This window comes from Melospiza melodia, chromosome 26 (genome assembly GCF_035770615.1).
Source record: "Melospiza melodia melodia isolate bMelMel2 chromosome 26, bMelMel2.pri, whole genome shotgun sequence".
In the NCBI taxonomy this organism is placed as follows: Eukaryota; Metazoa; Chordata; class Aves; order Passeriformes; family Passerellidae; genus Melospiza; species Melospiza melodia.
Genome location: NC_086219.1, coordinates 7303997 through 7327711, shown reverse-complemented (window position 1 = coordinate 7327711; position 23715 = coordinate 7303997). Strand labels below are relative to the sequence as shown.

The following is a 23715-nucleotide window of genomic DNA, read 5'->3' as shown; positions in this document are numbered from 1 at the left end:
AGCATCTGCTTCACTTAGAGAAATAGGTGTGCTACTATGTGCTCTGTCTTTCTTGTTTCCCTCATTCCCTTGACCTACTCTCTTTGTGACTGCACGCCTGGCAGGCTGGCACTCGCCATTTAGTTTTTTGTTGTTGTTGACCCCCGGGAGCACTTGTAGTTCTCCTCTCCTGCTATTTTTAAATTCATCAAATTGCTTTTTCATGGGACACTGGTTAGCCCAGTACCCAAGGTTCTTACAAAGCGGGCATGACTTTGTGGGATCCCATTGGTGGTGTTATAAATGATCAAATCGTGATCCAAACTTATAAGAAAATTTAGCAAAGATTTATTAATTTGTCTGATAGATGGAAGTTTGGTCTTCGAAACCACCACAGTCAAAGAAACAGCTTCAAGCCTGGGATCGGTGCTGGGTGAACATGGATATGACCTCCCGAGTGTCAGAGTTTCCCCCTCAGTTCATGCTCGTGGCTCCACGTAGTGAGTTTTTATACAGTTTATTCTGCCTGAGGCAGAGATGAACAAATTTTCTTTGTGTCTCTTCACATGCATCACTGTTGCTTTCCATGTGCAGAGGTAGACAAAAATCCCTTCCAGGTGTCTCAATGTTGTCAATCGACTCCAGAAAAGCCATGTGTCCACACGTATCAGGATGGCACCGTTGGTTATCTTGACAAATGCAATTGCCAGGATGATAATCCCTTTTGGGTGGTCCCGACAAGTTGGGAAACCAGCGATTATCATCCTGGAAGCTTCTATTCTTACATTAAAGCGAAAAAGCTTATCTTAACATGTGTCTGGGAACTAGTTGTATCTGAATAAGACAGCTGCTCCCGGCCAGGATAGTCAAAAGACATGGTTTGGATTTTACAATATTTTATACATTAATAGCATGAATTATCACTACCATATACTACAATCCTCCCCATTTATATCGCTAATTTAATTCATGCTTCCTTTATAACCCAGATTGCTAAATTTCTTTCATTTCTACTCCTACCCACCCCCATTAAGGGTATTTCACAAAACGAGTAACCTTTGTTACACTATCCTGTACTCTCCTTGTGGAACACACTGATATTCTGTATTATTTACATTCGTTTTTGCTTGTTTCTCAAACTTTACCAATATTTCGGCAGTGTTGCTGGCACACTTCCTTTCTCCCAATCTCATGATCTTAGATGTGTTGCCTCTGGAAGCCACCTCCAGGTCCACAGGCACTATTGCCATCTGTATACCCTGGACCACAGAATGGATCAGTCTAATAAAACAAGGGATTAGACAAGGCACGAATAGGATTCCGACTACTGAACAGAGCATGAAAAACATAACTTTGTTCCAGCAGGCCCCATCGAACAATTTGTCCCACCATGAAGATTGTAAAATCGAATTCTATTTTTGAACAGGGACATGGGCCACCTTTTTGATTTCGGCTGCCAAACCTCTTATCTTATAACCATCAATAACCATTTTATAACCATCAATTTCAATACAACATTCTGATTCATTGAACTTTCCACACACTCTCCCTTCTTCGGCCAGCAAGTAGTCTAAAGCTATTCAATTTTGGTACACAAATGCCTGTACCTGGGTGTGCTGCCAAGTAAGTAAATCCAGGGCCTCAGAGGTGTGATTCGATACAATTTCCACCACTGCCTGCAGCTGAATGAATCAGTCTGTTCAGTAGGTAGATCAGAGTCCTATACCCGTAGCTTACATCCTGGGCCCACATGCCCAGTCCATAATAATCAATTATCCTTGCCGCTGGCCACTCTTCCTCCCCCCAGGTTTGTTTACCACTTATCACTGGTATCATCTTTTTCAAGTTTCTCCTCTCCCTTCTCAGGGTCTCGTACAGTGGAGCCTCTAATAGGTTGCTCTTTGTTTGAGGGAGAGTGAAGAACATTGGCTGGATCATACCTAAGGTGCATGATCCCTTCCACCTCGAGGGTAACTCAATGTATGCCTTCTTTCCACAAATCAAATAAATTCCATCCAGGGCTTTCCATCTGATGTTTGTTCTCCCTGGGTCTCCCCAATATTCTCTCAGGCCCTCAAAGGATTGAAAAGGGCTGGCTCCTGGATTTTTGACCCAACATAGTCCTATTCTTTTGTTCCACTCACAATTTGTCTCATTCTTCCGGCTCCAGTACCCCGTAGGGGGTTCTGGCTGCCAGACCTTGCTTTTTGTGTTTGAGTTCACCGTCAGGGTAGACACACACAGAGTGTATCCCACCATTTCTGTGTACTCCTTTCCTTCTCGATTGATGCAGATGGTTCCAATCACTCTCTGGTCCAAAATCCCTCAGGTCTCTGTGCCAATTTTGAGATCCTCAGATTATCCCATTTCAGAAGCTGTTCTGGAGCCAAACCTTCCCCTTTCCAAGGCCATTTCTCTGCTGACTTCAGCCCCCCACAAATCCAACAATTTGACAATCCTAGTTCGGTTGCAATTTCTTGCATTAAGTCAATGAACAGGTTCCTGTCCAGGGAAGGTAGTTCCCCATCACCATATTGTTTCTCCAGCAATTCATACTGTCCTCCCAGTGTTTTCAGTCTCTCCTGTTCAACTCATTTCCTTGCATTTTTGACTCCCTTCAGTTCAGTTCCTGAGTTATTTCTCTTATCTTCCCCTCAGGATCTTCACCATCTTTATTTCTCATGAAGCAGACAACCCGGTCATATTACAGATACACTCTATCATCATTCGTCTGTGCCAAATCCAATATGAGTGGGTCTCTAATCAAGGTAAATTTGCTATCAAACTTTACATTTCTTCCCATCCAATACATTTTCCTGTTCATCATGCATATCCCCAACCTTGCATTGTCATAACACAATGGATTCACTTGGCGATACGCGACAAAGATCGACTCTCTTTCCCCCAACCCACATGATTCGGTTACATTGGTTATAAATGGGGATTGACATTATTTCTGCATTTCTTTTCTGTATCTGGTGTTTGTGCTCATCTGCCTGCCCCTTCCTTAGCCCTGCCTCAGGATCGATACACTAAATCCCTGTTTCCAATTCGCACAATTTGACCCTCTTACCATTCTTCCAACAGTACCTACCAAGTTCCCTGAGACAATCTTCCGGCGCTTGGTATGCTGAGGATCTCCGGTCCGCTTTCACCACTGGGACCACCTGAGTGCAATTTCCACACTCATATGTGGAGCTCTCATTCCCGCCTCTCATTGAGACTTCAATGTGCAGACTCTGCGTCCCGCACACAACTAGGCTCAGGCCAATCAGGATTCCCACCAGGCATACTCCTCTGCCTTTGCCTCTGCCCCCTGGGGTGCCACCAGCGGCGAGAAAGACCATCTTCATGGCAGCAGGAGTATTCTTTGGGGAACACATTCTCAGACCTGGCCGCATACCTCCTTTTAAAAGCACCCCACCATGAAACCCTGATGGCATCAGAGCTGCGCGGTACTATGATGGATTTCTGGCAGTTCACATCCAGAATCTCTGCTTTTGATCTCAGCTTCCCATGCACCCTGTTCTGAAAAATTTGAAACCACTCCTGCGAATCTAATTCAATGATTCCCAAATTTGTGGCTAAGGTTAGGATTCGGTCAGTCAGCTTGAGCTCTTCCTCCAGACACTGGGTGCACAGCCCCTTCGGCCACTGTCCCCTTCTACAGTGAACAACAAAAACCCCTTGACAACATTCACACTTAAAGTGTACAAATGGATAGCATACACAATCAGACAATATACAACTTATCTGCTCGCCATTGGTCATTTACAAGGACGTTGGAGTCTGAGTTTCAGGTCACCTGGGGAAGAAGTGACCATCCAAGTGGAAGCACCACTCGGGCGCTTCCTCCTGATGTTCGATTTTCTTCACCCTAGACGTGTGTGTCCAGCCTTTCTCTGCTGTCCGAATGGCCGTGTGTGTTGTCAGGAGCACAAGAAAGGGACCTTCCCAGTGAGGAGAGAGGGGCACCTCCTTCCACACTTCCACAAGCATTCTGTCACCCGGTTGGATTTTGTGGATAGCAAATCCCAGAGGAGCACTCTGAGCCACTATCTCTTGTTTTCTGAGTTCCTGTAAATTTTGTTGATTGCAACCAGATACGATTGAATCTGACAGTCATCAAACCTGGGGTGTCCCACTGACATTCCATGTCTATATGGCATCCCATGTAGCATTTCAAACGGCGAGAGCCCAGTCTCCGAATGAGGCATTGTTCGGATATTAAGCAGTGCCAAAGGCAGGCATTTCAACCAGGACATCCAAGTTTCTAAAATCAATTTAGATAACTGCGCCTTCAAGGTCTGATTCATCCTTTCCACTTGTCCTGAACTCTGGGGATGACACCAAGTGTGGTATTCCCACCGAATGCCTAGCGCATCAGCCATCTGCTTAATAATCTTCGATGTGAAACATGCCCCTTGATCTGAATCAATGCAATTCACCACCTCATATCGGGGTACAATTTCTTCCAACAATTTTCTGGACACCATCTGAGCCGTTGCCCGTGGGCTGGGAAAAGCCTCCACCCAATGAGTTAAGTTGTCTATGATCAAAAGCACAAATTTGAATCTCCCCACTTTTGGCAACCCTGTGAAATCAACTTGAATTCTTTCAAATGGTCGGTACACCACAGGGCGGCTCCCCAGGGCAGCCTGTTTTGCCCTCGATTTGTTAACTCTCTGACAAATCAGGCATCCTTGTACCTCCTGTTTGGCCAATTCATAAATTCCTTTGCACCCGAAAAAATTTCAGAAATTGTTCTGCCAGGGCCTGTGCCCCCCAATGTGTTTGCTGGTGCATCTTCCGCAAAATCCTCCTGGTAAATCCTTTAGAAACTAGTTCTCTCCCATCAGATAATCTCCACTTACCTTCTTTCAATTCACCTCCAATCTTCTCATAACATTCGATCTCTTTTTGGGAGGGCTGAGGAGGATCATCAGGGACCTCAGTCCCTTCTATCTCACCATCATCAATGCTGCAGTTTTGGCTTCCTGGTCCACCAAATTGTTCCCCCTGGTCCGAAACTGAATTCCTGCCTGGTGTCCCTTCACATGGACCACCACAATTTCCTTCGGCCCCCTTAGAGCTTCTAAGATTTGCCGGATTAATTCTCCATGCATCAGTCACCTTCCCCTAGTGTTTATCAGCCCCCTTTCCTCCCAAGTTTTCCCAAACGTGTGAACCACCCCAAAGACAAACCTAGAATTTGTAAAAATTGTTCCCTTTTCCCCTTTCAGTCCCTTCAAAGCCCTCAGAACTGTGTACAATTTGCATGCCTGTGCCGACCAACTAGCACTCAGGAGACCTGCTTCAATCACCTTTCTCGTCTTTCCATCCATGACTGCGTATCCTGATTTCCTTTTTCCCTTGACTTCTCTGCTTGATCCATCCACAAACCATTTTTCTCCCTCATCCAATTGTTTGTGTCCCAAAAGTGAGTATTGTGGACTTGCTCAGGAGAAAATTGTGGGAAGTGTAGAAAAAGCCAGCATATAAAATGTTTCAATTTTCCCTTACAAAGCAATACATTTCCACTAACTAAAATTTCTATAATCTGATAATATACTCCTTTCTGTGCTGTGCTTAGCTTAGACCCCACTTTAGATGTAAAAGGCACAGCACAACCTCACACCAACCAAACCCGAATCCGCTACTGATTTCCAAAAACCGCAGTTAAGAAGAAAAAACACCCAGATTTTAACCCTGCACAGCACAGCAGCCTGTGCAACTTTTAAAACTGCCACGGGCAGAAGCACAGAATTGGAACTCACCACACCACGGGACAGGCAGAGCCGCCTGCACTGCGGGAAAACCCGAAAGCCGCACCTCGCCACCCCAAGAGGGATCAGAGCCAGCCTGCATGGCGCTGCTGCAAAGGGGAGGGCAGGCAGAGCCCCCCCACTCCCTCTGAGCTGGCACCGTGCCGCTGTCGCTGCCGCGCAGGTTCTAAACATGGCACAGCCGCGCCTCTTGGGGCTATACCCAACGCGCTATCGCTTCTGGCTCCACGGGGCTGCGCAGCCTTTCCGTGCTCTAAATAAGAGCGAAAATGAACAAATCTCTTGTCAGAGACTGGTTTTGAACTTCTCACCTGTTAAGAGTAGAAAAAGCTACCCATTTTTTTAAAAGGTTGCAGAGTTAACGGGTTGGGCCAGTTGCTGCCAGGGTGGAGTTCTAACTGTTTCTTATTGTAATCACCTGTCATTTTCGTTTACTACCTGTTGTTGATGGTTAAGAATTCCCCCATTTGTTGAGTGACACCCTGCTGCTTCCTGGAGGATGGCACCCATATGGTGAAGGGGAAGGGACATCAAGTCTGCATGCAAATGACATCGGATCCAGCATGCAATGGGAGGGACCTCTCACCAAACCTAGCAAAAAACCTCTAAAACAATGAGACATCAAAAAGTTGATGAATCAAAGCAATGTCTAGACATGAAGAACAAAATCTAGTAGCCACCAAGACCCTTTTTACCCCTCACCCTAACCTAAAAAGATGTCAGCTAGACAGAGGATCTTGAATGTTGACCCAAAAGGTAGGGGAATCTCCTGATGCTCTCGTGACGACAGAGCCCCCAGCTCTGTCCACAGACCAGCAGATGAAGCTGCACTCTTCCTCCTCCGAGTCACTCCTGGGATCTGCAGCGGCCTCCAGGCGGACGCGTCAGCTCTCCCCACCTGAGCTGATCACTTTTAATAAGGGCATTAAAAAGGAGAAAGCTCTCCTGCCCTTGTTTATTTCACCACCCCCCTATGGACCAGAGATAATCACCCTCTCAGTGTGGTCGGTGCCCATGTCTGGCAGGGTCTTCTCTTCACCTGAATAGGACTTCTCAGGGCAGGAGGATCTACCCCATTTCCCCTCTCAGAAGGTCTGCAGACCAAAAAGGAGCTGCACTTCCCAGAGGCACAGAATGTCCTCGTGTTTTTTATGGATTAAATCCCAAAGTCTCTCCTGGAAAGCTACGTCAGCCAGAGCTCTGCCAGTAGACACCAAGCTGCCTTAAAGTCTCCCCGTGGTCTTCTGATGCTCTGAGAGCTACGGAGTGTCCCTTCGGGGATGCAGGATTGGAGCAGCCGCACGTTTGGGCGCCAAAATATTTGTATTACCAATATTGCGTATGGGACATGCCTTAGCTTGTCTGGGCCCTGCAGCTGAACCAAATAGTGGCAGCTGTGGTGCTTCACCCCAGAGACACTTTTGGCTAGGTGGATGTTGCAGCTGGGCGTGTGGAGACAAGGCCAGGCATGCAGGAGCTCTGTTGGTGGCTGGATGGAGCTTCCTCTCATGGAGGGGCCACTCCTCACATTTACATCTGGCAGAGAAGCCTTAAGGCAGTAGTGAAGGAAAGAAGTTGGTTCTGATGGAGGGTTTCAATCCAGAGCTTTTATTCTGGCCCTCGGGCCTCTGCAACTACTCCAACAGAACGCCCACACTGTGTGCTTGCTCGGTCTTTTACCCAGGGGAGGGGAGGAGGGAAGGGGTAGGGAGCCCACCAACTAGGTACGGGTGGAGAGGTTTTAAGGGACAAGGGACACCTGGATGGCCCAATGCCCGACCAGGGGAAGAGGGAATCCTTGGAATCTGCCCAATCACTCAATGCCGTTCTGGAATTCCAGGATTGACAGACAGTGCTTGGAGGGGTCAGGGTGGGGAAAGGGAGGGTGATTGACAAATCTGGGAGGAAATCTTAAGGGGAGGACTTGAGGTTCAGAGGTAAACCATGAAATCCCACCACAACATGGCAGCCTCTGGCAAAAGTAGCCACACATGTCCAGGTGCTCTTCTCCAGCCACATGTGGTCATTGCCCCCCCCATATCTGCCCTGGAGCACCCACCACCAGCGAAAGATACAAATATACAAAAAGAACACCCAAAAAAAAAACTTCTACAGTTATCTTCAAACCATAAACAAAAAATCTAAAATGACACATAAAGCAAAACAAAAAGTCACCCAAATCTTCATGCATGCAATTGGCAGTCATACATGGAAGAGCCACTCACCCCCAGGCTTTCCTGAGTACAGAATGTACCACTGGCACCCACGACAATGCCACATGAGCCAAGGTAGCAGCCAGGAACAAGCACCCAGACATGCCAAAGATGGGTACACAAGGTGAACAAACACTGATGGGAACTCAGAGATACTCAATGATAAGCACTTCAGGAAAGGGAACACCTTATCCATGGGCGACTGAGGGGCTGGGGGCAGAGAGTGTCCTGGGGAAGTCACTGCTCAGCGCTGGGGGCAGCAGGGCTGCCCAGCCACTCACTGACAGCATCATGGGCGGGGGGCTGCCCAGGAGGGAGTGACCCTGTGCCCCAGCAGGGACCCTGCCCCTTTCCAGACCAGGGCCAGGTGTCCCCGCCATGTCCCACCATGGTGCCAACACATGAGGGGCAGATGTGGCCATTCCCAGGCAGGACCATGAGTGTGATAAGAGCAGGTGATGGGGCTGAGGAGCCCCTGTGCCCACAGCGTGGGACAGTCCCCACATGTCAGCAGCCAGCAGGGACACTCCAAGGTCCCCAGCAGTCCAGACACTATAAGAGGGGTGAGCAGCCCCACCACTTCTTCTTTCCTCTGCACAACCATGCTGGGAGCCGTCTGTCTCGTCGTGCTGCTGGGCTACGGTAGGTGCAGGGCATGGGGAAGGGTCAGGGCAGGGAGCAGGACCGTGGCACCTGCCCTGGCCCTGGGCACGGTCACAGGCAGCCTCTGATGTCCCTTTGCCGGGTGTCCCACAGCCTACGGATGCGGTCAGCCGGCCGTGCCACCACAGCTGAGCTCCCGCGTGGTGGGTGGTGAAGATGCTGTAGCCCACAGCTGGCCATGGCAGGTGAGGGGCACAGGGACAGCGATGGGGACAGGGATGGGGACAGGGATGGGGACATTCCTGCTCTGACCCTGTGCCTCTGCCCTCACAGATCTCGCTGCAGTACAGTCGCTCTGGATCCTGGAACCACTATTGCGGCGGGACCCTCATTGCCCCCCAGTGGGTGCTGACAGCTGCCCACTGCATCAGGTGCGTATTGGGGTGCTGGGGGCATCTGTGCCATGCAGGTAAGATATCTGTGGGGACTGACACTCCCTCTCTCCCTGGCAGCTCTTCCCTGACCTACCGGGTGGCGCTGGGCAGGCAGGACGTGTCAGAGGCTGACGAACCTGGTTCTGTGGCCGTGGCTGTGGAGAAGATCATCGTCCATGAGGACTGGGATGACTACTACATTCGGTAGGGGTTGGGTGCATCACGGCTGGGTCATGGGTGGTGTGGCCATGGTACCTGGTTCTCCTGCCCAGGGACCCTCTTCCCATGGACAGGGACCACCATGTTTCATGTCTCCTTGCAGCAACGACATTGCCCTGGTCAAGCTGGCAGAGGAGGTGCAGGAGACTGACACCGTCCGTGTCGCCTGCCTGCCGGCTGCTGACAAGATCCTGCCCAACGACTACCCCTGCTATGTCACTGGCTGGGGAAGCATGAGGAGTAAGTGGAGTGTCCCCAGGAGAGTCTCCAGAAAGGGGATGCAGGCAGAGGGTGTGAGATACAAGCTTTGTCTCTCGTTGCAGCCAACGGGCCCCTGGCCACCATCCTGCAGCAGGCTCTGCTGCCCGTGGTGGACTATGAGACCTGCTCCCAGTGGGACTGGTGGGGCAGCACTGTGAAGAAGACCATGGTGTGCGCCGGCGGCGATGGCACCACCTCTGGATGCAATGTGAGTGTGGGCACTGCATGTGGTGGGTGCCACAATGGTGGGGTACTGTGGGCACTGGGAAGAGAGGGAATGGAGCCATGGTGGTGGATGGCCAGGAGGGATGAGGGGAGTGTTGGCAGGGTGCCCAGGAGCAATGGCACAGAGTGTCTCTCTGTCTCTCCGCACAGGGTGATTCTGGGGGCCCCCTGAACTGCCAGCGCGACGATGGGATCTGGGAGGTCGAGGGCATCGTCAGCTTCGGCTCCGCTCGGGGCTGCAACACGAAAAGGAAGCCAACAGTCTTCACCCGGGTGTCCGCCTACATCGACTGGATCAACGAGGTGGGTGCCTCTTCCTCTGCTCCCCACCCCCATACAGGGGCTGTTCTTGCCCCACTGAGGCTCTTACCGTGCCCCCCTGTGTCTTTTTGGCAGAAAATGAGCGCAAACTGAGGACGCGGCACTGTGGAGATACCACTGTTGATCAAAATAAAAGCAAAATATGCTGAGCTGGTCTTGCTGGTTTTTTGGCGGAGGGGATTTGGTGGAGCTGGGGATGCATATACAGGGCTGGCCCCGCTTGTGTGCTGGGGAAAGTGTCCCTGTTGTGCACTGGGGATGGGCAGGACTCTGCAGAGGCTGTTGGGCACATCCTGCAAGATGCTTCCAGTCCTCAAGCTGTGGCTGAGGCAACGGCCTTGAGGGTTGGCAATTACTTAGATGGGAGAGGGTCTGGGCTTTGTCCTGGTTATTCAGGGGAGCTCCAGGGAACCCAGATGTCTTTGGGGACGATCTGGAACACTTGGTAACTCCCAGGGTGTTTTAGGGGACCTCGCTGGCACTGCCTAGATGAGGACTGACTTTCAAATGGGGCTCTTCAAAAGGGAACTGGGTTGGCCTTGGGGAGCTTGAGAGAGTCTGACTGGTTTGGGAGGCGTCAGGGGTGCCTGCAGGAGCTCTCTTGGAGACAGAGCCCTTGGCAGCTGCATGGCACTGCCGGCTCCAACAACAGGACCTGTGACATGGCCCCAGAGCAGAGCATCTTACCATGGATCTCCTTCTGTGGTGGCTGGAGGAACAAGGTGGGTGATGGGCAGCACAGAGAAACCCCAGCTGTGGGGTCTCCAGGAGGAGTCTGGCCCCCCTGGAGGAGACAGGGATGTTTTCCAGGAAGAGGGCAGCGTGTTGGTGGGAGCAGATGTGAAGGAGTTGTCCAGGAGGTGGAGGTGGGTGCCGCACCATCAGCCCCTGAGCAGAGCCATCCATCACACCATCATCCCATCACGGCTGCTGGAGCCCAGCCAGTATCCTCTCAGGATGAGGAGGAGGAGGAGAGCGAGCAGGGATGGACAGCAGCAGCTCAGGCTGGGTGGGGGACGTGGTGGACGGTGCCGGGTTTAGGAGCCATGGTGCCACTGGACCATTGAGTGGCACCTAAACCGGGCCCACAGAGCAGCACTGGCACCTGTTCCGGGGCCCAAGAGCACTGGCATGAGCCCTGGCACCGTCGGAGCCACCTGGGGACTCTCCAGGGACCCCCAGCACTTTTCAGTCTCACAAAAGCTTTAGCAGGTGAAGAGGGATGCAGGGTGGGAAATGGTTTGGATGGACAGGAAATGTACTATGACTAAGGAACTCTACAGATCATCCCAAAGGCAATCAAAGGCCTGCCAGTCAGATGATGTGTGGAGGTGGCTACTCTGCACAGCAGGATGGGGCCAGGTGCTTGGGACACTGGCGTGGCATTGGCAGCATGATCTGCTGGCTTGCATGGAGAGCCCCAAGCTGTCCGTGGAAAGCTGGGTAATGTGGGGCCCCCTGTCCCCTCTGTGTGTACCCACATGTGCCATGCGGACCGTTGTTTGGGTGTGGAGTGCAGGACCCTGGTGTCACAGCCTGTTGTGCATGTTCTTGTGCCTTGTCTCCCATCCTCAGAGAGACTTTGGTGGATGGATGAGCCCTGCACAAGGCCCCAGAGTGACACAAGGCTCTCTGCTGGGGCATCAGCTCTGTCCCTCCCAGCCAGGCATGGCCACCCACCCACAGTGCGTGCCACCTCACCTCAGTGTCGCCCTGCCCAGGATGTGGTGAAGAGTTTTGATCCCTCTCAGTGAAGAACCTTTTTCTAGCATCCAGTCTGTCCTTGGCCACAGCTCCAGCCATTACTTCGGGTCCTGTCCCTGGTCACAGAGAGCAGAGATCAGAGCTGCCCCTCAGGAGGAGCTGCAGCCTCCAGAGAGGTCTGACCTCAGTCTCCTCCAGCTGAACAAATTGACTGACTTCCGCCTCGACTACTTTTAATCTCTATTGCTCCATAGAGTTTAATGAATATTTGTTACACTTACATGTTAATTGTCAATTATTGTTATATTCTGCTCATACAATTTATAACTGACACAGTAAATCTACAGGTTAACCTAAAGAAGTATAAGCTTTATTTTTATTGAATGGCTAACATCTTATGTATACCCTATAGGATGTGTCCATTATTAAGTATTTAACAATATGGGAGAATAAGGGGAAGTTTAAAAGAATACAAATAAACTTTGTGAAGTTCGTTACTTTTACTTCACTGTTGAAATATAAGTACTCATACAATCCCTTACATAAAAATTACATGTTAAAAGTGATCTTTACCTGTAGTGAAACAATCAACTTTAGCCAGGGTCCCTTGGAGAATCTGAATTCTGACACAGCAGCAAAGAAGCTTCCTGAGTCCAGGGACATCCGCCCTATACCCTATCCCTAAAGCCATGTAAGGCAATATCTTGTTAACCCTTCTATTGGGCACTTATGGTCACTGTAACCTCTTGCCATTGGTCAGGATTGGATCCGGGACAAGGGTATAAAAGTAGCATACTGTACCCCTACTAACTCGGAAGAAGAAGTGCTGAGACCCTTCACAAACCCCTACAATAAAGCCATACACGTGGAAGAGCCAGCGTCTTCTCCTTCTCCTCTCTCTACCGTCTGCTGGAGCCTTAAGCCAAGGGAAGCTACCTAGCAAGCAAAGCTGAAATCATAAGAGCTGCCTAATGACTATAAGAGCTGAATATTCCCCGCTTGCTAGGGGCTGACCCGCGGCCTTGGTCTGAGAGTGAGCTGGCCTCTGGCACTCAGTCCCCCCGAGAGCTGAGCTCTGGAGCTATCATAACTTGCTTAGGATAAGACCAAGCAAGGTTCGTTTATTTACCCACTCCTGGGAATGAGAGCTTGGGATGCCCAGAAACACGTGAACAAACTCCCCTGACACTGAGCAGCATCCCAATGCTCAGAGCATAGGGAAGCACTGCCCTGACACATGGTGCCAGTCCACATCCTGGGCTCCCCTCACGGGCATCATCCTAGTTTGGAAATGGGTGGGTGTATTCTATTCCTATCTGTGGAACAGTTCTGTTAAATGGGCAGTTTTCTTTATCTCTTCCACAACTAATCCTCCCTCTGGGGAGATTTCTTCTATTAGTGGGCCAGTGAGTCTCACCACATGATTGATCAAATGACATCATCACATTGTGAGGCACTCTTCCCAGAGGGAGGGGCCAAGCATTCCTACCTGGATAGAATCTGACATTTGGAACACCAGGGCAGCCTTTGCCCACTGCATTCCCAGAGGAGTGGCTGTCTTCTCCACTGGATTACCAGTGCAAGATCAGGCCCATCTCCAGCATCCTGGACCTTCAGAGGAAAACTCCACCCTTCTACAGGATCCCTGCTCCAACAGAACCACCCCTGTAGGAGGGCTGAGCCACCATGGAATGGGACTGCTGCCAACAGCCTGACCCACATGGTGTCAGGGCCTATTCTGACTCTGTGCATAATTTATTTGTTTGTACTATTACATTTCTATTTTCTTAGTTTTCCTAGTAAAGAACTGTTATTCCTATTCCCATATCTTTGCCTTCGAGCCTTTTAATTTCAAAATTATAACAATTCAGAGGGAGGGGATTTACATTTTCCATTCCAGGGGAGGCTCCTGCCTTCCTTAGCAGACACCTGTGTTTTCAATCCAAGACAGGTATCCAGCACTGAAACACGAGGAGGAGGGAGAAGAGCAGTGGGGCCCATGGAGTATGCCCAAAAGAGCATTTCCCCATCTCTCCCTAAACCCCCCTCTCCTCCAGCTCCACCACACACCTCAACATCACAGTTGAGCCACTGCAGTGCTCCGGCTCTGCTCTCACCTCCACCAAGGATGTCCCAGGAAGGGACAAGCCAGCATGGAAGAAGGAAAAGGACAAGGTGGAGGCATCTCTGTCCAAAGTCAAGCACCAGCTCCCTGCAACCCAGCCCATGGGACAGCCCAGTCCCAAGGCTCCATTGGCAAGAGAACTGGGGAAATAAAGAAAGGGGTGTTATGTTTGCCCAATTATCCCATCATAAAAAACCAAACTATATTAAAAGGAGTAACAATTTTAATTGAATATTTTAAATAAAAAAACTATAAAATTCTATACAATATAATTTGATTAAAATAAGGGATAATTTGGTTCCAATAATAGTGCATAAGCAAAAGATAACTGCAGGGTACGGAGTGCAGGGCTCTTGGACCCTTGCCACATCATGTACAAGCTTGCCAAGTGAAAATCACCCCTTATATGCCATGTGTCAATACCATCTCCTCCTATTTTTGGTTTGTCACTTTTCTATCTCTGCTCTCATTCCCACCTTTACCGTGCATGGGCCATCACTCATTTCAGTGGTCGCACAAGTCTTTTGGGGGTCGTCTGGTGAAGAGTTCGTAGTCTTCCTCTGTGTCCTTTAATTGACCTTTGGGTTACACAACATGCACACCAAGCCAATGCAATGTAAGCCAAGACTAACATATCACTAGGTCTACATATCAAAACATTAAATCCCTTATAATTAGCATTTTCTGGGAGCCAACCAGGTTTTGCTTCCTTTCTGCTCATTTTTAGCAACTGTATCTTCAGCTTCTTTCCTCCTGTCCTTGTGAACATCTGCCAGAAGGGGGGATGGTGGAGCCCCTCCTCCTCTTCTTTGGCATTACCACTTTTAACTGTTTTATTATTCTCAAATATTAATTACTGTATCAATATTGATTACTGTTTCAATTTTTATCAGCACGAATCATACCTATTTATCACAGTGGGAGACTGCAGGGTCACCTTTCCCAAAGGAAACAGGTCCAGGGGAGATGGGATCAGTCCCAGCACCACCTGTACACCCATGTGTGGTAGTGCACTAAATAGCTTATGTAGTTGGTGTTTTTCCCTGTTTATTCCCCCTTCCCCATCACATGGTTTGTCCCCATACCCACCTTTTTTCCTTGGTGGTCTGTCCCATGGGTGGCCCCTCCCCTCGCCCCTCCCCAATGGCATCCCATTGGCCATGATCCTCCTCCCCGACCCCTCCCCCTGGGTATAAAACCCCCAGCAGGAAAGGGCCATGCCCTGTTTGCTTCCTGAGTGGTCTCAGCCGCAGAAGTGTCCTGTAATAAACTGGGTACTCATCTCCACATGGCATAGAGCACTTCTTGGTATTTTATCCTCCATCTATGCAAATCCGTGTGGGCTTGAGTCCTGAGCAAGCCGGACTGGACTTATATAAAGCCCAGAGACCCACGGATTCTGCAGGTGGCGTCCAACGTGTCGTGTCCCACAATGGCCACAAAATAGCTGTTATTTCCACGTGTGGATTACATTAGCTTTTGGGCTTCCACTTTCCTCTACCTTCTTCATAGCGTTTTTGACGGTGGGGACGCTTAGAGGATGGGATCAGGACCCCGCCGAGCCCATGGCAGAACCGACCCCTGATGAGGACTTCTTTACAGCTGTTCCAGCTAGCCAGGTCTCCAAAGCGGGATGAGTATTCCCCGTGCAACTTAGGGGGACCCTGGGGGGGCCCTCAGGTGGGGGTGAGCTCCCGGTGCAGGAAGAACTCAGGTCCTGAACGGTTTGCATTCTCCATGCGGCAACGCGGGCAGAGCCGGCTCTGGCACTCCGGCGCTGCCTGCGCACTAGTTCAGAGCCAGCAGCGTCTCGACGGCTTGCGTTTTTGCCGGGAGCGGACATGAGCGGGTAGCGGCAGGCGGCGGAGAGCGGCTCCGAGCCGCCACGTGGCGTAGCGGGGGCTGGCAGCTGCTGCCCACCATTTTAAACACCGCGTGGTCTTACGCAAGCAGTTTCATCTCTCCCGGAGAGGGGGAGGAGCACAGTCTGCCCGGTTTCTTTTTCGCATTTGCCTGAGAACTCAGTGCTTTCAGTTTTGTTTGTACTGGCTGTAAGGAAAGTAGATTGAGTGCTGCAGAGAACAAACATGGGTGCTAAGTTTTCTGTGGCACAGAGAATCATTTATACCCTAATTTTAGAAACCCTAAGTAGTGGAAACGTTATGGTCTCCAAAGCAGTTTTAAACCTTTTTGTTCGCTGGATATCATTTCATTTCCCTCAGCTTACCCAGCAGAATGTTAGTTCTGTCTCTGCCTGGGACAAAATTGATGCCTTGTTAACAGCTAAAGTGGAACAGGGAGATGGGACAGTGTCTCAGTTTTTTTCCTGTGTTCCTGGTAATTCAGAAAGAAGTCCTGAAGAGGGACTTGTAAGGACAGCCAGAGCAAATCTCCCCTCCTGCGGCTTCCCCTACCCCTCCTGCCAAACCCTCTGCCCCTGAACTAAGAGAGAGGAGTGAGACATCCTGGCCATTTCAGGGTACCTGTCACTGCTCCCCTGGCCCCCCGCCTCTCTCCCAGTACCCTGGCCCTGGCAGTTGTGATCCTGCTGACCGCATGGCTGGGGCCCAAAATGGCAGCAGCCACGTGTTTCAGCCCCCCACCTATCCTTCTTCTCCCCACAATCCCTTTTGCCCGCCTGTCCCCTCCCCCAACCCCTTCCGGTCCCACAACCCCTTCCTTCCTTCAGATGCTCCAACCCCTCCCTTTGTGTCCCTGCCCCCCATTACATCATCCTGTAACCCCGCCCCTGCTTCCCACAGTTACCCCGCCCCCCCTGCCAGTTTCCCACGCCCCCTTACCTGGGTCCCAAGGGGGTGGGGCCACATGCTGGGGGGGTGGGCCCCTTTCCAGCTCCCACAGGGGTGGGGCAGGGAGAGGGGATGTCCCCCTCCCAGTTACCAAGGCGCTGGAGTGGGAGGGGCAGAGGCAGGGGTGTGTTCCTTCCCAGCCTTCACAAGGTGGGGTGAAGGGTGTTTTCCCACCTGCTTCCCAAGGCAGTGGGGCTGGGGGAGGGGGTGGTCCTCCCGCTGGCTCCCACAGGGGTGGGGCTGAAGGGAGAAATCCTGAAGTCCAAAACCGAGAGGAAGAAGTCATCCCCTTGGTAGCCCCTGTTCAATACACGGGTGGTAGGACCGGCCCTAGAACCTATCAGCCCTTCTCATGTCACTCAAAGAGTGAATTATGCAAAAGTCAATTAGAATTTGGCAGACATAGTGAAATTTTTAGAAGCATGATGAAAGCTACAGTAACATCCCTTGAATTTGTTCCTGCTGACTTTGTAGATCTTTTCCGGTGCCTGCTTACCCAATCAGAGTTCAATCTGTGGGTAAGCTCCTGGAAGAGATCTCTCAGAGATCTTGTGGAAGAACTTGAACAAACCCCTCAAGGTGCCAAAGATTTAGAAAATAATAGCATTATTTATGAGCATTTGTGCAGTGAAGGGGAGTGGGCTAAGCGTGAGGACCAAGCTCGAGTGTTGTCAAAATTCACTCTAAATAAGATTTCAAATGCTGCAGATAAAGCTTTTAACCAGCTACCAACTGCTGAAGCTAGTGGTAGTTTCCTTGACATAAACAGTCTCCTTCAGAAAGTTTCTTGCAGTTTGTCGACCGATTCCGTGCACAGGTTGAGAGACAAGTACAGGACCCCAAGACACAGATGGAGATAGTGAAAGAGATGGCCAATGAAGTCTGCAGCAGGGTGCTCCTGGGACTGCCTCTCAACCCCCCGCCTACTCTGGCAGAGATGATGGAAGCCTGTGCTAGGAAGGTGGAACTGTTTGCTGCACAGGAAGTGTGGTCAAGGCTGACAAACCCAGAAACTGTGGCAGCTGTATCTCCAGGAGTCAGGAGGCAACAGATGTCACCAGAACAACTTCAACATGTCCTTTGCTTCATATGCAAAAAGCCAGGACACTTTGCCCAGGACTGCCCCCAAAGCCAGCAACTAAAGACACCCTTCACACCAAAAAATCCTGATGCCAGAGCCGACCTGCCCGGCGCCACGACATAAATGCAGCGGGCTTCCCTGAGGGGGAAACCTCCCTTAAAACAGAACAGGGTGAGGAAGGGAAGCAGGATGCAGGAACACAAAATAGCCATTTACAGGATAAAATCTGGTGGTCTCACAAGCGTTTCAAGCTTGTGATCACCAAAGCTTTTGCTTTCAGGTCTACCCAGTGGACGGTCATTGGAGTGGATCTGCCAGAGGACTTGCAGAACTTGATAAAAGATCTCACACGATGGGACAGTGAGTACTTTGTTACTGGGGACACTGCACGCACACCCATGGAGATTGAGTTGGCTCCCATGACCATCAAAGGGGACAACCTAACCTCATTCTCCTGGCGTGCTATCCACAGCCACCCTTCTATTTGGCCAAGGGGCAAATCATCGCCCAGGCCATTCCTGTTCCAGCAGAAATTTCAGTAGATGACAAAGCACCAGGCATATACTGGGCAGAAGTGGTTGATGAGGACAAACCCATTATGGGATGCAACCTAATGTGTGGAACATAAAACCTCCACGTGGAAGGGTTGCTTGACACAGGGGCAGATGTAACAATCATACCTGAAAGTTTGTGACCGTCACATTGGGATTTGCAGCCCGTGGCTGGTCAAATCCAAGGTGTAGGAGGATTCACATTGGCAAAGATATCAAAGAGCATCGTGCAAATTGAGGGACCAGATGGAAAATTGGCCAGTGTCCGTCCATTTGTTACTAATTACAAAGCTCCCTTGTGGGGTAGCGACACCATGTCCCAGTGGGGGGTCAAATTGGTCATCCCAAAGACACCCCAGGATTTTTTAAAGTAGCCACAGTCGAGCGCCCCGCCCACAAGTTAACATGGCTGAAAAATTACCCAGTCTGGGTAAAACAGTGGCCACTAACTAATGAAAAGGTAGCGGCACTCGAGGAGCTTGTAGCAGAACAATATGCTAAAGGACACATTGAAGAGACATCTAGCTGCTGGAATTCCCCAGTCTTTGTAATAAAAAAGCCAGGGAAGGACAAGTGGCTGCTCCTCCATGATTTAAGAGAAATAAACAAGAGAATAATGGACGTGGGGTCTCTCCAACCAGGGATGCCCTCCCTGACGATGCTCCTCCAAAACTGGCAATTGGCTGTCCTAGACATCAAGAACCGTTTCTTCCATATTCCCCTACACCCGGAGGATGCACCACAGTTTGCCTTCTCGGTTCCCACCACCAATCAAAAAGCCCCAATGAAGCGCTACCACTGGAAGGTATTGCCACAGGGGATGAAATGCACAGGGGAAGGTATTGCCACAGGGAATGAAATGCAGTCCATCCATCTGCCAGGGTTACCTGGCTTCATTGCTGTCCCCAGTGCGTGCCCAGAAAAAGGAGGCAATCATCCTACACTACATGGATGATGTGCTTGTGTGTGCCCCCGATGACATAATACTCCAAGACACACTTGACCTAGTGGCTAAAGCTTTAACCTCTGCTGGATTCCAACTGCAGGAAGACAAGGTTCAGAGGATGCCCCCTTGGAATTATCTGGGCTTGCAAATCACTGCGCAGACCATTGTTCTGCAAAAATTGGAAATTAAGACCGATCCCAAAACCCTAGCAGATGTCCATTCCTTATGTGGTTCTTTGAACTGGGTCAGGCCTTGGCTGGGTCTCACCAACAGGGATCTAGCTCCCCTTCTCAATTTACTGAAAGGAAAGAGAGAGCTAGCCTCTCCCAGGGAGCTGACCCCAGAGGCAAAAACCGCCCTTCAAAAAGTGCAGAAGGCTTTGGCTGAGAGGCAGGCTCATCATTATAAGCCCCAGCTACCTTATGAATTCATTGTTTTGGGCAAGTTACCACACATAGACGAGTTGATATTTCAGTGGTTTGAGGTACAAAAGGATCCACTTCTAATCATAGAGTGGGTTTTCCTCTCACATCAGCGATCCAAAACCATCACACAGCCACAGGAGCTAATAGCTCAGCTGATCTGGAAGGCCAGGTTAAGGTTGCGTGAGCTGGCCAGTTGTGACTTTGAGTATATTCACATTCCAGTCCACCTTGCTAAGGAGGGAAAGAGCTCTCCCGAGAGGTTGACCAACAAGAGGTTCAACGACCTGCTCCAGAGCAATGCCAGTCTCCAGCTGTCCCTGGACAGCTACAGTGGACAGGTATCAGTCCAGGCTCTGTCACACAAGCTGTTCAATGAGGAATTCCTCCTCATTGCTCCTGAGAAAAGGAGTCGTAGACCACTCAAGGCACTTACAGTGTACACTGACGCGTCCAGAGCATCCCACAAGTCGATGACTTGCAGAAGTCCACAAACCCAGCATTGGGAAGCTGATGTTGAGTTTGTGGAGAGGTCGCACCAGATTGCTGAACTAGCTGCAGTTGTAAGAGCCTTTGAAAAGTTTTCAGAGCCAATTAATTTGGTTACTGATTCAGCCTATGTGGCGGGAGTAGTGTCCAGGGCAGAGCAGGCAGTTCTCAAAGAGATCGAGGAAGGGCATCTCCACAGGTTGCTCTCAAAACTAATTCATTTGGTTTCGCAGTGGGAGCACCCTTTCTATGTGATGCACGTGAGGTCACACACCGATCTGCCAGGCGAGATCGCAGAAGGGAATCGCAAGGCAGATTCCCTTGCTGCCCTAGCAGAAATGTTATGCCTTCCAGACATCTTTCAACAGGCAAAGCTAAGTCACCAACAATACCATCAAAATGTTCCAGGTCTAATCTGTCAGTTCCAGTTAACATGCAGTCAGGCTCAAGCCATTGTGGCCACCTGTCCCAATTGCCAGCTTCAGGCAGTGCCATCCCCAGGTGTTGGGGTTAACCCTCGAGGCCTTGGGAGCTGCAAAGTGTGGCAGACAGACATCACACACATTCCCAGTTTTGGTCGTATGAAACACATACATGTCAGCATAGACACATACTCAGGTGTGGTTTATGCCTCTGCCTACGCAGGGGAAAGGGCTGTGCATGCCAAACAACACTTGCTGCAAGCCTTTTCAGTATTGGGTTGTCCCTACGGAAATTAAAACTGACAATGGCCCAACATATGCCTCCAAGGAGTTCCTAGAGTTTGTCCAGCAATGGGGAGTGGAGCATAAGACAGGCATTCCCCACTCCCCCACAGGTCAAGCTGTGATCCAGCATGCCCATCCATTCCCCACTCCCCCACAGGTCAAGCTGTGATCCAGCGTGCCCATCATACACTCAAAGTAGTCCTGTCTAGGCAGGGCAATTCCGCAGCATGGATGACTCCACAACAAAAGCTCTGCAAAGCCTTGTTTACCATAAATTTTCTGACTTGTTCATTTGAAAACATGAATCCTCCAGTAATATGTCATTTCAATAATAACAACCAGTTTAAGTTGTCACCGTGTCCACCAGTTCTCATTAGGGACCCAGAAACTTGGGAAACCAAGGGGCCTTATGAGCTTGTCACCTGGGGGTGTGGTTACGCATGTGTATCCGGCCCCTCAGGCCCTCAATGGATACGCCAAAAGTGGGTGAAACCTTTCATCCCCAAAAATCCAGCTCCAGCAGAGGAGGGTAGGAAGCAAGCAGCTGTTGCCTCCAAGAGAAGACGCCGCCGGAAAAAGGACGAATCTTCCTGAGAAAGTTAGCTGCATTCTGGCAGACCCATGAACTTGTATGTGTTTTTTAAAGAAAAAATGTTTGTTAGAACAGAGAATCTACCTCCCACCTAACCTCACGATGAGCCCTGTCCGAGTTGTCATCCTGTTCACCCTGAGCAGTCTGACAGCTGCATGGATCATTCCTCAGCCACGCCAAAACATCTGGACCTTGGCACAGATGCTCCAGCAAGAAAATATATGCCTGTCCACAGCAGCAGCGAAAGACCCAATGTCTACCTGCCTGGTAGGGATTCCATTGCAAGCTGGAGAGTTCACAGACAAATCAGATATGCCTATACCTCTCCCAAGTCCCAAACCAAATCACACACAACCACATAATATCCGTCATCAGCAAGCTGTAGTGATTAAAAACCCCATAGAGGAGTGGCTTCCAAAGCTACCCAGAGCTGCTTAGGAGCCTCAAGAGTTAGAGTTGTTGGGCTCCTCCCCTGCATGATACTGCATATGCTTCTTCATCCTACGTTCCCACACCAAACCTTTTACAACATTAAACAGTATCAAGAGGAATTCACTGCCAAAAGGTGGTGTAAGGTTTTAAGCCATGTTGTAGCAGACAATCCATACCATTCACGTTCCAAAAGCCTCCCAAAAGGTTTGTTTTTAATTTGTGGGGACCGGGCATGGGCAGGAATCCCTTCTTGGCTTTTAGGAGGGCCATGTACCCTTGGGCGGTTGTCCCTGTCAGCACCCAACCAAACCATGATTGGTGAATGGACTCAAAAGAACAATTTGGTTAGGAAAATTAATAAGAGAAGCGTAGACAATTTGGACCCAAATTGTGATGCAGAAATCTTCCATTGGGCCAAGTCAAAAAGAATTGCTGTATCCCTGTTCCTTCCATGGGTTGCAGCAGCCAAAGCTCTAGGTGAATTGGCCACCTAGAGTGCTGGGTAGTCAAACAGGCAAACTTGACATCCACGGCAACCAGCTCCCTCCTAGAGGACAAGGAGATTACTGGGCAGGCCACACCAAAGTCGTGCAGCCATAGAATAGATTTCCTCCTGCTGCTGCGTGGACACAAGTGTCAGGAATTTGAGGGGCTGTGCTGCATGAACCTAACATCAAAAGCACCCAACGTCCACGCAGCTCTCCGAGAAGTGAAAAGCCTGATTGGACGAGTCAAGCAGGAATCTGAGGACTGGTTCAGCAGACTGTTCAAGAACTGGGGACTCTCGGGGTGGTGGACCTCTATTATTAGGACAATTTTGCTGGTTTTTGTTGTTCTTTTCCTAGTCATGTTAGCATTTGGGATTCTACGTCGCATACTTTTAAAGGCTATCAACGGTTTGGTCCCCAGTACCGCTAAAGTAACCTGCTCAGACTTTGTGGAACTAAAGCAAATGGGCAGGCCTGCAAACCATGAGTGGTGGACAAATTCATAATCAGCAGTAGAAATAGTCCAACGCATTTCCTTCTAATTTTCGTTAACAGAAAAGGTGGAGGTATGGTAGGTACTAAATAGCTTATGTAGTTGGTGTTTTTACCCTAGTTTACTCCCCCTTCCCCATCACATGGTTTGTCCCCATACCCACCTCTTTTCCTTGGTGGTCTGTCCCATGGGTGGCCCCTCCCCTCACCCCTCCCCAATGGCATCCCATGGGCCACAGTCCTCCTTCCCCGCCCCCTCCCCCTGGGGTACAAAAACCCAGCAGGTAAGGGCCCCGCCCTCTTTGCTTCCTGGGTGGTCTCGGCCACAGAAGAGTCCTGGAATAAACTGGATACTCATCTCCACATGGCATAGAGCGCTTCTCAGTCCTTTATCCTCCGTCTATGCAATTCCGTGTGGGCTTGAGTCCTGAGCAAGCCGTATTGGACTTATATAAAGCCCAGAGACCCACGGATTCTGACCCCAGGTGCTCTGTGCACTAGCAGCCAACACAGAAGAGGGCAACCCAGATTCTCACACAGCAGGGCCATGGGGAAGGAGACACATGTGCCACTGAGCTCTTGGAAAATCTTGGGCAGAGGCAAGGCCATTCCAGCCACATCCTGACTCCTGCTGGGCCCCCTTGGGGTGCTTGGCTGGCCGTGGCTCGTTCTGGCAGAAGTAGCCACACCTGTCCAGGTGCTCTTCTCCAGCCACATGTGGGCATTGGCCTCCATCACTGTCCTGGGGCAGCCACCACCAACCCAAGATACAAATATACAAAAAGAACACCCAAAAATAAACTTCCACAGTTATCTTCAAACCATAAACAAAAAA

At 50.2% G+C, this 23715-nt stretch overlaps 1 protein-coding gene across 1 annotated transcript; it reads left to right on the top strand.

Annotated features, from left to right (window-relative positions):
* Window positions 1-8580: 8580 nt before the first annotated feature.
* LOC134429520 (chymotrypsin-C-like) lies at window positions 8581-10188 on the top strand. Its single transcript, XM_063176718.1, has 7 exons — window positions 8581-8620; window positions 8711-8826; window positions 8915-9219; window positions 9338-9474; window positions 9558-9703; window positions 9871-10023; window positions 10117-10188. The coding sequence occupies exons 1-7, from the start codon at window positions 8581-8583 to the stop codon at window positions 10132-10134; spliced, it is 915 nt and encodes a 304-aa protein (XP_063032788.1). The 3' UTR covers window positions 10135-10188.
* Window positions 10189-23715: the final 13527 nt, after the last annotated feature.